Source organism: Caretta caretta, chromosome 5, assembly GCF_965140235.1.
Source record: "Caretta caretta isolate rCarCar2 chromosome 5, rCarCar1.hap1, whole genome shotgun sequence".
In the NCBI taxonomy this organism is placed as follows: Eukaryota; Metazoa; Chordata; order Testudines; family Cheloniidae; genus Caretta; species Caretta caretta.
The window spans coordinates 125539786-125553042 of record NC_134210.1 but is presented as its reverse complement, the minus strand read 5'-3'; the positions used below and the strand labels follow the sequence as shown (position 1 = coordinate 125553042).

General features: G+C 47.7%; 1 protein-coding gene across 1 annotated transcript in view; it reads left to right on the top strand.

Moving 5' to 3' along the window:
• The first annotated feature begins 2395 nt into the window (after positions 1-2395).
• Positions 2396-13257, top strand: part of SHB (SH2 domain containing adaptor protein B) — a 146569-nt gene continuing 135707 nt past the window's right edge. The window contains exon 1 of the mRNA XM_048850381.2: positions 2396-3616. Within this exon, the coding sequence (XP_048706338.1) occupies positions 3074-3616 (543 nt within the window). The 5' untranslated portion in view covers positions 2396-3073. The remainder of the gene's footprint in view (positions 3617-13257) is intronic.

Sequence of the window (13257 nt, the reverse complement as noted above, 5' to 3'; positions counted from 1 at the left end):
CAGTTGTTCTTTCAGCCCAACTTTGCCCTTGATGAGTTTCCTAGGCTCTTCATCTCTCTGTAGTTATTATTTGTATCACATTAGCACCCGAAGCCCCAACCAGGACTGGGACTCCAGGTGGCAAGGGTTGTACCAACACAAAATAAGACACCTCCTGTCCCAAAGAGCTTACTGATGAAAATATCATCCAGCTATTAACGTTCAGGGATTTAAAATGAAAACAATAAGGGCAATAATCAGCAGGGATATAAAACCTTCCTGGTCATATTTTAACTGATCTGAATAGAAGCGTTTTCTCTTAGAAAAGGTGACCTGCAGGGGGAGACAAAAAAGATGGACTGTATTGTTTGTGTGTCTATAGGATGGAAAGATGCCCAAAAGTTTGGGCAGGGGGGAGGGTTAAGTCTGCTTTTTTCAACATTAGAAATATCAGTTTTGGGTGAAATCCTGGCCCCACTGAAGTCAATGGGCATTTTGTCATTGATTTCAACAGGACAGAGCTTCACACATCAAGTCTAGCCTTTCCTGGTTCATTGCAGAGCTCTTCCTAAGGGACCCACAGATGTGAATTGGGAGTGCTCTCAGACATTAATGGAAGGGAGGGTGTTGATTCCTTCATTGCCAGATAATTCTAACCAACCTGCTGCAGGGGTGAACAAAAACACCACGACTCTTCATGTCCTTCCTCTGAGATCAAACCGAGAGAGTCACTATAGGCTATTGTCTCTCCACCTCTGCGTCTCCCACCTCTGCAGTCCTACAGAGCTCACTCCTCTCCTGTATTCAGTGAGGGTGATATATAGTTGGGAGAACTGGGGAGACCATACAGACTGCTGCCAGCAATATGCCAATGACACCCAGATGCACATCTCCTTTCCATCACACATAAGTAATGGCATCTCCCAGCTTTCTCCCTGCCTACCCTAAATCAGCACCTGGCTGAAGAACTGCTAGTAAGACTGAGGTGAGACCGGCAGGAAGCACTCTGAAGAACTGGCCTCCTATAGAACCACAACCTTCCCTAGTGAGGTCCTGTCCTCTCAGAAACCAGGGGGACCTTTCGGGCTCCTCAGTGCTGCTGGGGTCCCAAACAGCAATGACACCCAAACCTGCCCAGTCCGAACGGCCAGAGACCAAAGACTGCTCACCCTCCTCACAGGGACAGCTGCAACCGCGTTGATTCACACAAATCTCCCCTCCACGTCTGAGTTATTGCGGTTGTTATCTATAAATGAAGCCACATGCCCTGAAAAAACTTCCTCTGATACAAAACACAATATCCTGTCTGTTTAGCAACACAGGTCACCACGAACACAACACCCCAGTGCTCTGCACTGGCTCCCTACTGTAATAGGTTCAAGGTGGCTCTCCCAAAGGCAAAACCCGCCATGCAACAGGCCTTTTGGGCCTGTGTGGTTGCCTCTCTTCCAGTGACCTTAAAGATTTTAGGGACTGTCTCCAAATCCTCCTCCACACCAACAGGGTGTTGCAAACACATTCTGTTGACATTGTCTGCCATTTCTTGCTGAGGACGGATCTTTACAAAGCAGCAGATCGCTGGGGACACAGTTAAAAGACATCCCTAGAAATATGCTTCCCAAAGACAGACTCTCATTTTAAAACAAATCTACAATCAGTTCAATTCTTACAGGGCCCGAAAGGAACAGAACTAACTGGCTCTGCCAAGACAGTGCCCGCAGAGCCAAATGTGCCATCTGCTCCCGCCCAGTGGCCAGCCTGAACACTGCATTGCTTAAGCTACATCTGTCAGTGTCAGAGTAACACAACCACTGGCTAGAGGGAGGGAAGAGGCTCATCCGTCCACCCGGCCAGGGCAAGCTTTCTCCCCACAGCACACTTTGAAGAACCTTTCCCAGTCTTGCTTTAAACGTCCCAACGTAAGGTGGCTTCTTACTGTTTCCCTCAGGAGATCTATTCCACAGAGCTCACTGCTCTCTCCTCCTGGTTTTCATCATTTTGCTTCAGCCCATGTTTGGTGCCCAAATTGTTTGCTTGTGTCTGAGTTTGGGCTGCGAGTGCATTGAGGGCAGGGTCGCTGTCTGCCTTTATGTTTGGCACAGTTTGGCGCAATCAGAGCTCAATACATAAAAAGCTCTCCCCGGCACTGTCTTTATTTCACCGGGAGCGGATTCCCCGGGTCCTTCTCCGCACTCCCCGGGAGGAGAGGCCCGTGAGAGTCCGGGGCGTGTAGGAAAGTGGCGCCTGGGTGACCTTAGCCCTACAGACCAGCCCGAATTGTAACGAAAGCGCCGAGCACGTGTAAGCGGGACACGCGTTCAATGGTGCGTGTCGGAGGCGCTGGGACACGTGTTGAAGCAGGGAGCCCTCCCTGCGGCAGCCGGGCGCATTGTCCATGGGCTCGGCGAGGTGCGCTGCGGCTGGGGTAGATCAGAGCCGTCACAGCCTTTCCCCAGCGGGAAGCACCAGGAGCCGTCCCGCCACCGGAGCGCCCAGGCTCGGCGAGCGGAGCCCGGCAGCCGGTGAGGGCTGGGGGAGAGCCGGCGCCGGGGGGAGGCTGAGCGGCAGGAGCGCAGGGCGCTCGGCGAGTGGCTGGGGCAGGAGGCGCAGCTAGTCCCCGGGCCGAGCCAGGGCCGGGCCACGGAGCAAGTTCCCCGCCTCCCCGGCACCTGGGCCGGCCCCTCCCCCGGCCCGGGATAGGCAGGGGCCCCCTCGCCGGGGGCGGGGGAGTCTCCGAACAGCCGCGTCCCCGCCTCCCCGGTGCGTGCTGAGGTCAGGCCGGGCGGGGAGCGCGGCGCAGCAGAGCCGGGCTGGGGCGGCTGGCAGTGGGGCAGCAGCCGGAGCGGAGCGGGAGGCTCGCTCGCTCGCTCGCTGCCCGGAGCGGGAGCCGGGGAAGCGGCGCTGCGCGGCGGTGCCCGCGGGGAGCCCCCGGCGCCGGGAAAGTTGCGCGCGGGGCAGGAGGCGGCCCGCATGGCGGGGCAGGGGCTGCCGCGGGCCGGGCGCGGCGGTGGGCAGCACCCCTGAGCGCCGGGCAGCGCCCCGGCCCGGCCCCCCGTGCGCCCTCCCCATGGGCGCTGCGCCCTAGCGCCGGACCATGGCCAAGTGGCTGACCAAGTACTTCAGCCTGGGCAACAACAAGGCCAAGAGCCCCCCGCAGCCGCCGCGGCCCGACTACCGGGACCGGCGCCCCGGGGCAGAGCTGCTGGCCGCGCACCGCCACACCTCGCCCCGCCTGGCGCCCCGCCACCTGTGCGACGACCCCGGCGAGCTGCTGCGCGCCTACCGCGCCCAGAAGGAGCGCGACTTCGAGGACCCCTACAGCGGGCCCGGCTCGTCCCTGCGCAAGCTGCGCGCCCTGTGCCGCCCGGAGCCCTGCGCGCCCGAGGAGCCGGCCGCCAAGCCCCCCTCGGCCGCCGGCTCGCCGCACCTCTTCCGCAGCCAGAGCGAGCGCCGGCCGCCCACCCCGCCCGACGGCCGCTACCTCTCCCCCAAGCACCGGCTCATCAAGATCGACAGCGGCTGCGAGGGCGGCACCGCCGCGGCCATCACCTGGAGCCCGCCCGGCGGCGCCGCCAAGAAGGGGGGCAAGTGCCCGGAGCCGCCGGAGAGCAGCGCGCCCTCCGCCAAGCCGGAGAAGGTGAGCGAGCCGCTGGGCGTGGGCGGGCGGGACAGCGCCTAAGGGACCGGGCGGCCTGCGGACGTGCTGGGTCTCGGGGCGGAAAGGGCAGCGGTCCCCGAGGCTTGGCAGGGCTGGGACCCGCGCCGGGGCTGGGCAGTGTGCAGCGGGCACCCAGCTGCCCTGTCTGCGGGAGCCGGAGTGACACCGGTTCTGCACACACCTGCCGGGCATCTTGGAGACGCAAGGTGCGAAGTGCTTGAGGGGAGACCAGCTAGGGGGGCAGGTTGTTTCTTGGTCAGGGGCCTGGCCTCCCTGGGCACCGCTAGGCTCCGACTTGGTGCGTGCAGAGGGTGGCTCAACTGCTTTCTCTGACCAAATCAAAGAACAAGATCTGATGCCATCATGTGTCAGAGGGGGGGGAAGGAAAAGAGGAAGGAGAGATGTCCAGGTCAGTAAAGGGGGAGAGATTTTTAATTTCAGCATTGCAGGGAATAAGATTTGGAAAAGAGAAAAAGAACTGTGGGTCAGGCACTCCAATAACCAGAGTAATCAAAGGAGTGTAACACCAGCGACTTGGTGTTGGCACTCGGAGCTGGCAGGTGTTAGCCAGGTTGCTAGGAATGCTGAGGGTACATCCCCACCTGTTCTGTTACTGTCTGTGATTTTATGTCACCAATGCATCAAACATCAGAAAGCTAGTGAAGCTTTTTACAGGTTTGGCTGTGACCTACTTTTCCTGATATTCAATCCATCTCATTATTTTGTCTTCAGATATGAAAAGTGATTTATGTGCTAGAAGCAGGAGATTTCTTGGGTTCGCTCATTTGCATTTTCCCTGAAGATGCTCTCTGGAAATGATTTTGTGATTTAAGTTATGGGTGCTGACGATGTAACTTTTTGGCATCTGTTCATAGGGAAAGCAGTGTACATCACCTGCTTCCTTCTGCATGTATTGCTGATCTTTCTGTAGGCAGTCGTACTGAACAAATTACAAAAGTTGATTTTAAGAATAAGGCAAATGGTAGTGAGATTGCTTTTGAGACTGTTTATTTAAGGGAAACTTGTGCCCAGTGTTTGGAGAGGCTTTTTAAAAATATACATTCTCTTCCATACAACTGAATTATTTTGCTGGTCACTACTGACTTCTGGCGTGGGTGCTAGAATATAAGAATACCTGACCAAGATGTGATTCAGCACATGAGGTTCGCTCCATATGTCTGTCACTGACTGCGATGAATTTTATGGAAGGGCTGCTTTTAGTCACTTATGTCAAAATGTAAACAGACACTCTATGGTGATGAGCACCATAGAAGTGCCAGTAAATGAATGGGAGGGGAAGTTCAGTGGCAAAGGTGAAGCAGAGATTAAGGTTGAGTAAAGTCCCATTGATTACGCCATATCTTTTGGTGGTTTGTGCAAGAGACGGCACAATACTGAAACAGACTTCAGTGCTTGAGGCTCAACTGTAAATAGTTTGCTTTCTTCTCACAGCAGTGGTTCCCAAACTTTGACAACCTCTGAACTCCTTTCACTAAAATGTCAAGTCTCGTGAACCCCCTCCTAAAAATGAATATTTCTAGGGATTTTCTCTTTTACCTGTGTATAAATGATAAAAGCAGTGATCTTGGAAATATAAAATTTGTTTTTGACATGCTTATTACACACTATTTATTATTTATCATTACAGTATTTTTATTACATTGTGAAAATGGCAACACTCTTCCAAGATCTCACTTTCGTAGTTTGTATCATTTTGAGTTAAGCCTGTTTATAAGACAAGGCTCCTATGTTTCATCAAGGAGTATCAGGTGTAAAACAGCATCAAGGTATTTAAGAAGCCAACTCAATGAGTTCCTCCCACATAAGCATTCAGGTCTTGAGCAGTCCAGGCAAACAACGCACGTTACAACAAAGCTTAAACTTGTTCTTCGTAATAATTTTAAAAACAATACTAGCTGCCTATTTAATTTTAAAAACAGCAAAACGTATCCACCTCCCTTTCCATTTCTTGTAAGGAGTCTTGAAGTTTAAATCTCCTCAGTGTGATAGATAGGCTTGCTTTGATCTGCTTAGCTCTTGGCAGTCCAGGGGCTCCGGGCTGCCCGTCCCTAGGGAAAGCTCTGTCCATCATTAGGGAATTTTTTCCCCGAGAACCCCCTGTAACATTTCACGAACCCCAGTTTTGGACCCACTGCTCTACAGGTACGTACCAAGCACTGCAAACACTAGACCGTCTATGGAGAAATCATGGTGGCCTTTGTACAGGGAAGTAATATAAATCATTTAAAAGTGAAGCAGGTATCCCTGCTTTTATTATCCTGATAACCATAGTCTAGTTTTCCCTTAGCGCAGTAGTGACTAGTTTTTTAATTCAACGGTAGCATACTCTGGAGCGTACAGGAGAGATTAATGTAACAGTAGGTTCATATAATCTAAATATTTGCTGGATATTATCAATTTAAATTGGGTAAGTGTGTGCATGTTTAGGCATATGACCTGGTTGAATTGAATAGTAACACATTGCCATGAAGATTTAAATGAATAAATGATATTCTGTCCTAACCTAATTCCAAATAAATCAAGTTGTCAGGATAAAATAAGATTAAAACTCCAAGATATTTATTGTATTGTCAGTCATATGTAGTCACTGACTGGAAACACTTCTTTTCAAGGAAGTGAGTGATTTAAAGTTATTAATTCTTATTTCACTTCTCCATAGGCCACATGGCTTGAGATCTGTATTTGAAAGTGGCATGCCCCAGGCATCTCCTCCTCTGGGGCATGTATATTCAGAAAGTACCTGCCTAGAGGGCATATGCAATACATAATAGTTGCTCATTGGGCATGAATTTCTAAAAATCACGTGACCGTCACAAGCAAAATCATTTTACTCAATTTTAAATCCTACTGGAGCAAATTTTTTTTTTTTTTTTAAATAGCAGCTTCTAAATCTGCAGCCATGGCAGCCTGTTAAAAAACATGTACAGTATTTACCCATTAGATTGGAACAACTCAGGGAACTGCTCTTTTCAGGTCTCTACTTGTTTTGAGGCTACATGCTTTGTTAAACAAAACAAAAACCCAACCATCGTTGGTTAAAAATAGTTTGGATAAGCAGTTAAAGGCTCTTAAAGTAGCATAATGCCAAAAGTGACTTGATTGTTGGATGGACTCTTCCCAAATCTCCGTTATCTCTTTTCTGCTTTATATAAGTGTGTGAGAGAGAGACAGAGAACACAAACTCTACTTAGCATTTTGAAAAACAAAACTGGAACCAGACCATGGCTGTGGTGTGAAAGCCATATATACTTGACTATTTTTGCCTGAGTAGTGTTGGTCTTGTTTCCTGCTGTGATGGCTCATCTCAGTCATGACAGTAATGTACCTGGTCTCACGGGGGGGAAAAGAAAAGTGCCAGATATAAGTTGTCCGACTTCCTCTGACTCTAAGTGTGTGCTCAGACGGTATATACACATACATGGTACCAGGCGAATATTCCACATAATAGGATTTGGAGGTTATTACTGACTTTTCAGTGTTCCAAGAAATCCAGCTATAGACTGTGGACTCAACCCAAACAATGAAGCTTTCCTGTTTGGTAACATCAGATGATATTTCTGTTAACTTTCGTGGGAGGTGTTAATTTCCTGAACACTGACTTTCTCAGCTATAGAACAAAGAGGAACTACATAACTTTCCAGCTGAATTATTTGCTTCCCCTCAGTTGTGGAAATGAGAAAACTCTGGCTTTTCCATTACTCTGACAAGCAGTGGAAGGGCCTGGAAAGTTGGCCCAAAAGACAGGGAGTCACTCTTTCTATGAAATACTCTTTAGAATCTTAAGTTCAGCACAAGATTCTCACAGGTATTGGTTGACTTTTTACTAATATTTATGTTTCAGTGTCTAAAGATCCCAGTCGGTGCTGGGGCCCCCTGGGTGACAGTGTGATCTACTCAGTGAGTAAGGCCCTGGGCCATGGGAGTTGGGGAACCTAGGTTCTCTTTCCAGCTCTGGCACTGATGTGTTGTGGGACCATGGGCTGGTTAGTTCACCTCTCTGGGCCACTGTTTCCTTGCCTGCCCTGTCTGTCTTGTCTGTTTAGATTGTCAGCTCTTTGGGGCAGGAACTGCCTCTCGTTATGTGTTTACAGCAGCTAGCACAATGGGGCTCTGATCTTGGCTGAGGCCTCTAAGCGCTACTGTAATACAAATAATTTGCTAAGCACTAAAGGACAAGCACTCGGGAGACATGATTCTCTGCCCCAACAAACTTGCAATATTCCCAGATAACCAAGAAAAAGCGGCATTCTGCATAGCTCCAACCAAACATATGGCTTTACTTTACGCTTTTTGCTTTAACAGTAACACAGTGTCATAAATCTGCTCATGTGTTAAACTGTCTCATACATTAGACGTCAGTAATTGAGCTGTGCAGTGGGTATAGAACAGAGCTTTAAAATGAATGTAAACGCACCCCAGGAACCCAGTGCCATTGTGGAGTCCTGGCCCTGACAGCATGTGGCAAAGCTTACTGTGTGATGGCCTGTTCGTGAGCCTTATGAAATATGTTTAAACCAATGGAAAACCCGCTGATCTGGCCCAGAGCAACGGTGGGGCAAAAATGAAACCTAAATACTGTTGTCAGCTGGAGCCTCTTGTGCTGTGAAGTGCCTTGTTTGCTTTGTAACTGTTTAGTATCTGTCTTGCACTGCAGATGGAGAGGTACTTAGGAACCTAAGAAGGTTACTAGGCTGTGACTGTAACTTTTGGAAATAGTGGTGGGTTTTTTCTTTTTGAACTTGAGACTCCTCCCCTACATAAAGCTCGTAAAAGCAAATCCATTAGGTGCTGATGCAGTCAAAAAATTAGTTCCTGCAGGAATATCTGACACGATTTAGTTAACACAAAATCAAGCTGATCCCTCACTGGCTGTCAAAGTTGCATGCACATGTTTGATGTTGTGACTGGCGACAGTCTGTGACTCAGAGGTATCTGAAGAATCAAAGCTGGTGAATTTGGGGAAAGAGAGTCTTACAAGGAAAAACATCATGGAAGTGAAACCGTGGGAATCAACTGTTAAAATATCTAGTAAATGCATTGTGGGTATGCAAACCTGCATGCTCCAGAGACTTTCACATCTAGTTACTTCTGTGGGAATTCCATCTGGGTATTTCAGGACAAAACTGGGCCCAAAGAGCTTAGTGTACGTACTGGGCTTTTTTGCTCAAAGCGGTAGTTGCCATGGTACTTATTTCCTAGAACTCTTTGAGGTGGAATTGAGAGGGCCTGATTCATCTCTATCTTGCACTTTATGCCTTCAGGTAGGTGTGTGCAAAATGGGGATGAAGCATATCAGTAGCATCCTCCCCTGGTGGGAACTTTCACACACCGTCGCCTTCACCCTCTTCCACAGGTGTGAAGGACAGCGCAAGGTACCATGCAAGAGAGAATCGGGCCCAGAATGTCCGCTTCTATTTAAGGCGGGCTTTTGTTAAAAGCTTACGTTTGGTTGCATTAATTAAACTTTGAGTACAGATTGTTTAAAGCGACTAAGCCAAAAGCGCTCCTCTTCCTTTAAAAGGTCTGAGTGGTTTTCCTCCCTAAGATCATCTCAGGTTTCAGACTGTGGAAAAAGTGTTTGTTTTAATCACTGTTCTCGTTTCGTAACAAATAACTTCCTGCAAAGTCTCCTCTGCATTAGCCATGGAATGCAGTGACACATAGCAGGTGCAAGACTTGCTGCCAAAGAAGTGGGTGTATTTGATGGCATAATAAATACTCTTAGTCTGAGGGGGCAGAGCAGAAATGCAGGTGGGGCGCACAAACGCCACATGGCAGCTGCTGGGTGGCAGGGCTCTGTATCTGAATGCCAGAGCCTCGCTGGCACAGTTGGCTGCATTCTCTCCCAAGTTTTGAGGAAGGTATGTCTCTCTGTTCATTTGCACCCATGCTGCTTCATGTGGCCAACAACATATTGCAGCATGAAGAAAAACGTTTTATTTCGTTCTAAAGAACACCGGACGCACAGGCTAAAAGTTATGTGCAAGATGGCTTTGTTGTTTTGACCAGGACAGTTTCATATATTTCAAGCAAGATGGGGATATTCTGTCTGAGCCTTTAATCTGGAATTAGTGATCCTAATATAACATTCCTGTTCAGAGTGGTGATATTTTTTTAAATGAGATTTTTTTAAATGTTTTAAAAATATTTTTTAAATGAGATTTCTTTGACACATTCTTAAATATTTCCGGTTTCTTCCTTGCTGTGTAAAGTATCAATCTGTCTTTTGTGGACTCATTGCACGTAAGAAATTAAAACAACCAAAAATGGGTCTACTGTACATGGTGATGAAGTGGTGTAATTGATACTAGTATTTAAACAGGCTTGAAAGTTGTAGGATTGCTGTGCACAAGAGGCATGTAGATTTTGAAGGACAAAATACGAGTATGTTCTTCTACGGTGCCTCTTATCTGAAGATCTGTAAGTACTTCACAAATGTTGAATTGTAACACTTGTTTGAGCATGTGTACACACACACAGGTGTGATTATTCTAGTGACAGGCCAAGTACAGCAACTGTCTAGCATTGGTCAGCAATCCTGCCACAGTCCAAGGGAGAAGTATCTCCACTTAGAATGGTAAGGGGCTATCCATAGGCAGAATGTAAGTATCTGCCGTGGACTTACCCTGGGAAGAAGTGCCATGCCATAGGATGATATGGTGAGGGGTTATACTATACATTCCTATTGACAGACTGCACGCTGGACCATCATGGAACCCCTTTTCAGTGCTGACTCAGTAAAATGCCACCCATGAAATAACCATCATCTAGCTAGTCCTCTGAGATCTCCCCTCCAAGCATTGGCCCACCCTGACTGCTTGGCTTGTGAGATCTGTTCAGATTACAGCCAGGAGGGTAAGGTTGGTGGACAGTAGTCAGGGGAGGCTAGCATAGGAAAGGAAGAGGAGAATTTGTAGGTTGGTATGCATCCGTTTTCCTTCAGCATTCCAGTATCCTCCGTTTTTCTCCGATTACGAAATACCATGTTGTAAGCACTCACTACTCATGGAAACTTTCCAGTCAAATATCTTCAATATAGCCCTGCGCACATGAGCAAACTCTCTTCCATAAATAATTGAGGGTACTGGTAACCTGAGAATCAAATGAATTACTTGAGAAGTTAGAGTAATAAATGCCATGGATAGTGCATCTTCAGTGTCCCTGACCACCAGGCCTGTTAATTACTTCTAACTGCTTGTATTTGATGTCTTGTGACACTGATTTCCTTCCCCCGCCTTCCTGCCTTCCTTAATAATTGTAAGAATAGATTATTTCACATCATGCATCTTTTCCTCTTTCCGGTCCCTCATTCTGTCTGCACCTATTTTGTCTCAAGAAATGGTGACTTCCCCATCGGTGAGCATGACCTGAAAGCCAGTTGCTTGGCTCTTTTGATCAAGAGCTCTCACGCGCTGGGTCATCATAAAGCTGTTTTTTTGGAAATAACTTTTGATAGTCTCTTGACTGCTGTTTTAAAACCAGAACAGCTGTTAGGTCTGAAGCAGCTTCCTTAGCAGTGAAGGGTAAAACTGGAAAGCTTGTGGCTTGAGCATTGCACATTTCATCACCGCAGTATCTGAGCATCTCACAACAATCTGTGTGGTATGGGAATATTATCTCTATTTTTCCAGGCTGGGAACAGAGCTGCAGAGAGGTCAGAAGAAGTCCGGGTCAGATTGGGAGAGGCCCAACTTCTCCTGAGTGCTTCTTGCTTTTTGGGCACCAGTGTTCTTGTAAAGTCAGGTGACCAGATGTCCTGTTTTTAAAGGGACAGTCCCCTTTTTTGGGACTTTTTCTTATATAGGCGCCAATTACTCCTTACCCCAGGTCCCGTTTTTTCACAGTTGCTATCTGGTCACCCTATTGTAAGGTCAAGTTTATGTTCTGAAGGTGGTGCTTTTTCTATCAAAAAGACTGAGCTGAACCTACGTGTGTCCACCCTTCCCTGGCAGTAAGACACCGGCCAACCTCCTAAACCCCCATAACAAGGGTGATTCTATTTTTTGTTCACTACTTAAGGCATGTTTACACTTAAAACACTGCATTGGCACAGCTCCAGCGCGTTAATGAAGATGCTCGACACCGACAGGAGAGAGCTCTCCCGTTGCCATAGTTAATCCACCTCCCCAAGAGGCGGTAGCTGTCTGGATGGGAGAAGCTCTCCCTTCAACATAGTGCTGTCTACGCGGGGGGCTAGGTTGATATAATGACATTGCTCAGGGATGTGGATTTTTCATACTGCTGAGTGATGTAGTTGTACCGACATACGTCTGTAGTGCACACCAGCCCGTAGTGGGGAGCGTAATGCATTAATGTCTGTGACATGCTCCGATCGTGTAGTGATAAGTGTTACAGAAAAACCTCCAGAAAATAAACTTGATTCAACCACAGTTGGTTGAGTTGTCACTTAGAGCAATGTGGTGAGCAAAATCTAGATCTTCCAGTGCTCTCTTGTTGAGCTGTACAATTCCTGTGTTGTATCTATCTGCTTTTTCTCATGATGAAGTCAGTGGCGATGTCGAACAGGAGAGGTGAGATTATATTCTAGTTTGGCACCAGTGTCTAGGGTGAACCATTCCCTCAAGTCTGCGTGTACTTTCTGTGCATGCTGCATCGCAAAAACAATGGGGTTAATTCGTTATGAAAAAATATATCTACTGAGAACCCCAGCAACTCCCCATTCAAGCTTTACTTGAGAAGGTAAAGGAATAGTAGAGAGGAATCTTCATGTACCTTGGCAGTAAAGTGTAAGCCAATGGGAATATCTGGAAGGGAATAATGTCATGAATTGGCAACGTGGCAACTGCATTCCCCAGCTTACACAAGATTGGGTGTACAGACAATCTGCTATTTTAGTAGTGTGTCAGGAGGATGCTAAACAGTAGCTACAAAACTTCAATATTTTTAAATGAGCAAGTACAGATAACTTGCAGCCAAGATTTTTAAAAGAACTGGCTGAGCAGCTGGCTGGACTGTTAGCTGTTTGCTTTGTAAAATTGTGTAAAATGGTAGCTATTAAATGGAATGAATTTGTAACCGATACTGAGATTTGTTAACTTTGGAGATAAGTAGTTGTTAAATGCTATGCAGAAAAGAAGATGAAGACAGGTGTTAAGAATGAGGCCCAAGCATCTGCTATAGCAGGCATGCCATTGGGCAGCTGGAGAAACATGGACAAGGGGCCTACCAAAATAATCTCTCCACCAAACAGTATTTAGAGAGGGAAAAGTTTTGGGCTTCAACAACACAGAGAGTGACACAGGCCAGACAGCATTGGTGGAGCCTTGTTTGTGCCCTAAGCTATGTCTGATGGATTCAGAACAACCAGTAAGTCTGAGCTTCAGCTTGTGGAGGAGAAAAGGACCTTTTGGTGTGGGTGTGTGTGAACTAATCTGTGTTTGCAGAGAACGTGACCGGGTTCCATCTCCAAACGGCGAGGCAGTGCTTTGTCTTTCATGGGTGATGTTTTGTCACAAGTGAAAAGGATGAAGCAGCCCAAAATCATTTTTGTGACATGAGATTAAAGAATGCAATGGGGGCAGAGGGGGAATGTTGGGTCACATGGTGGTGATCTGGCTGCAATCTGAATGGTGATGTTG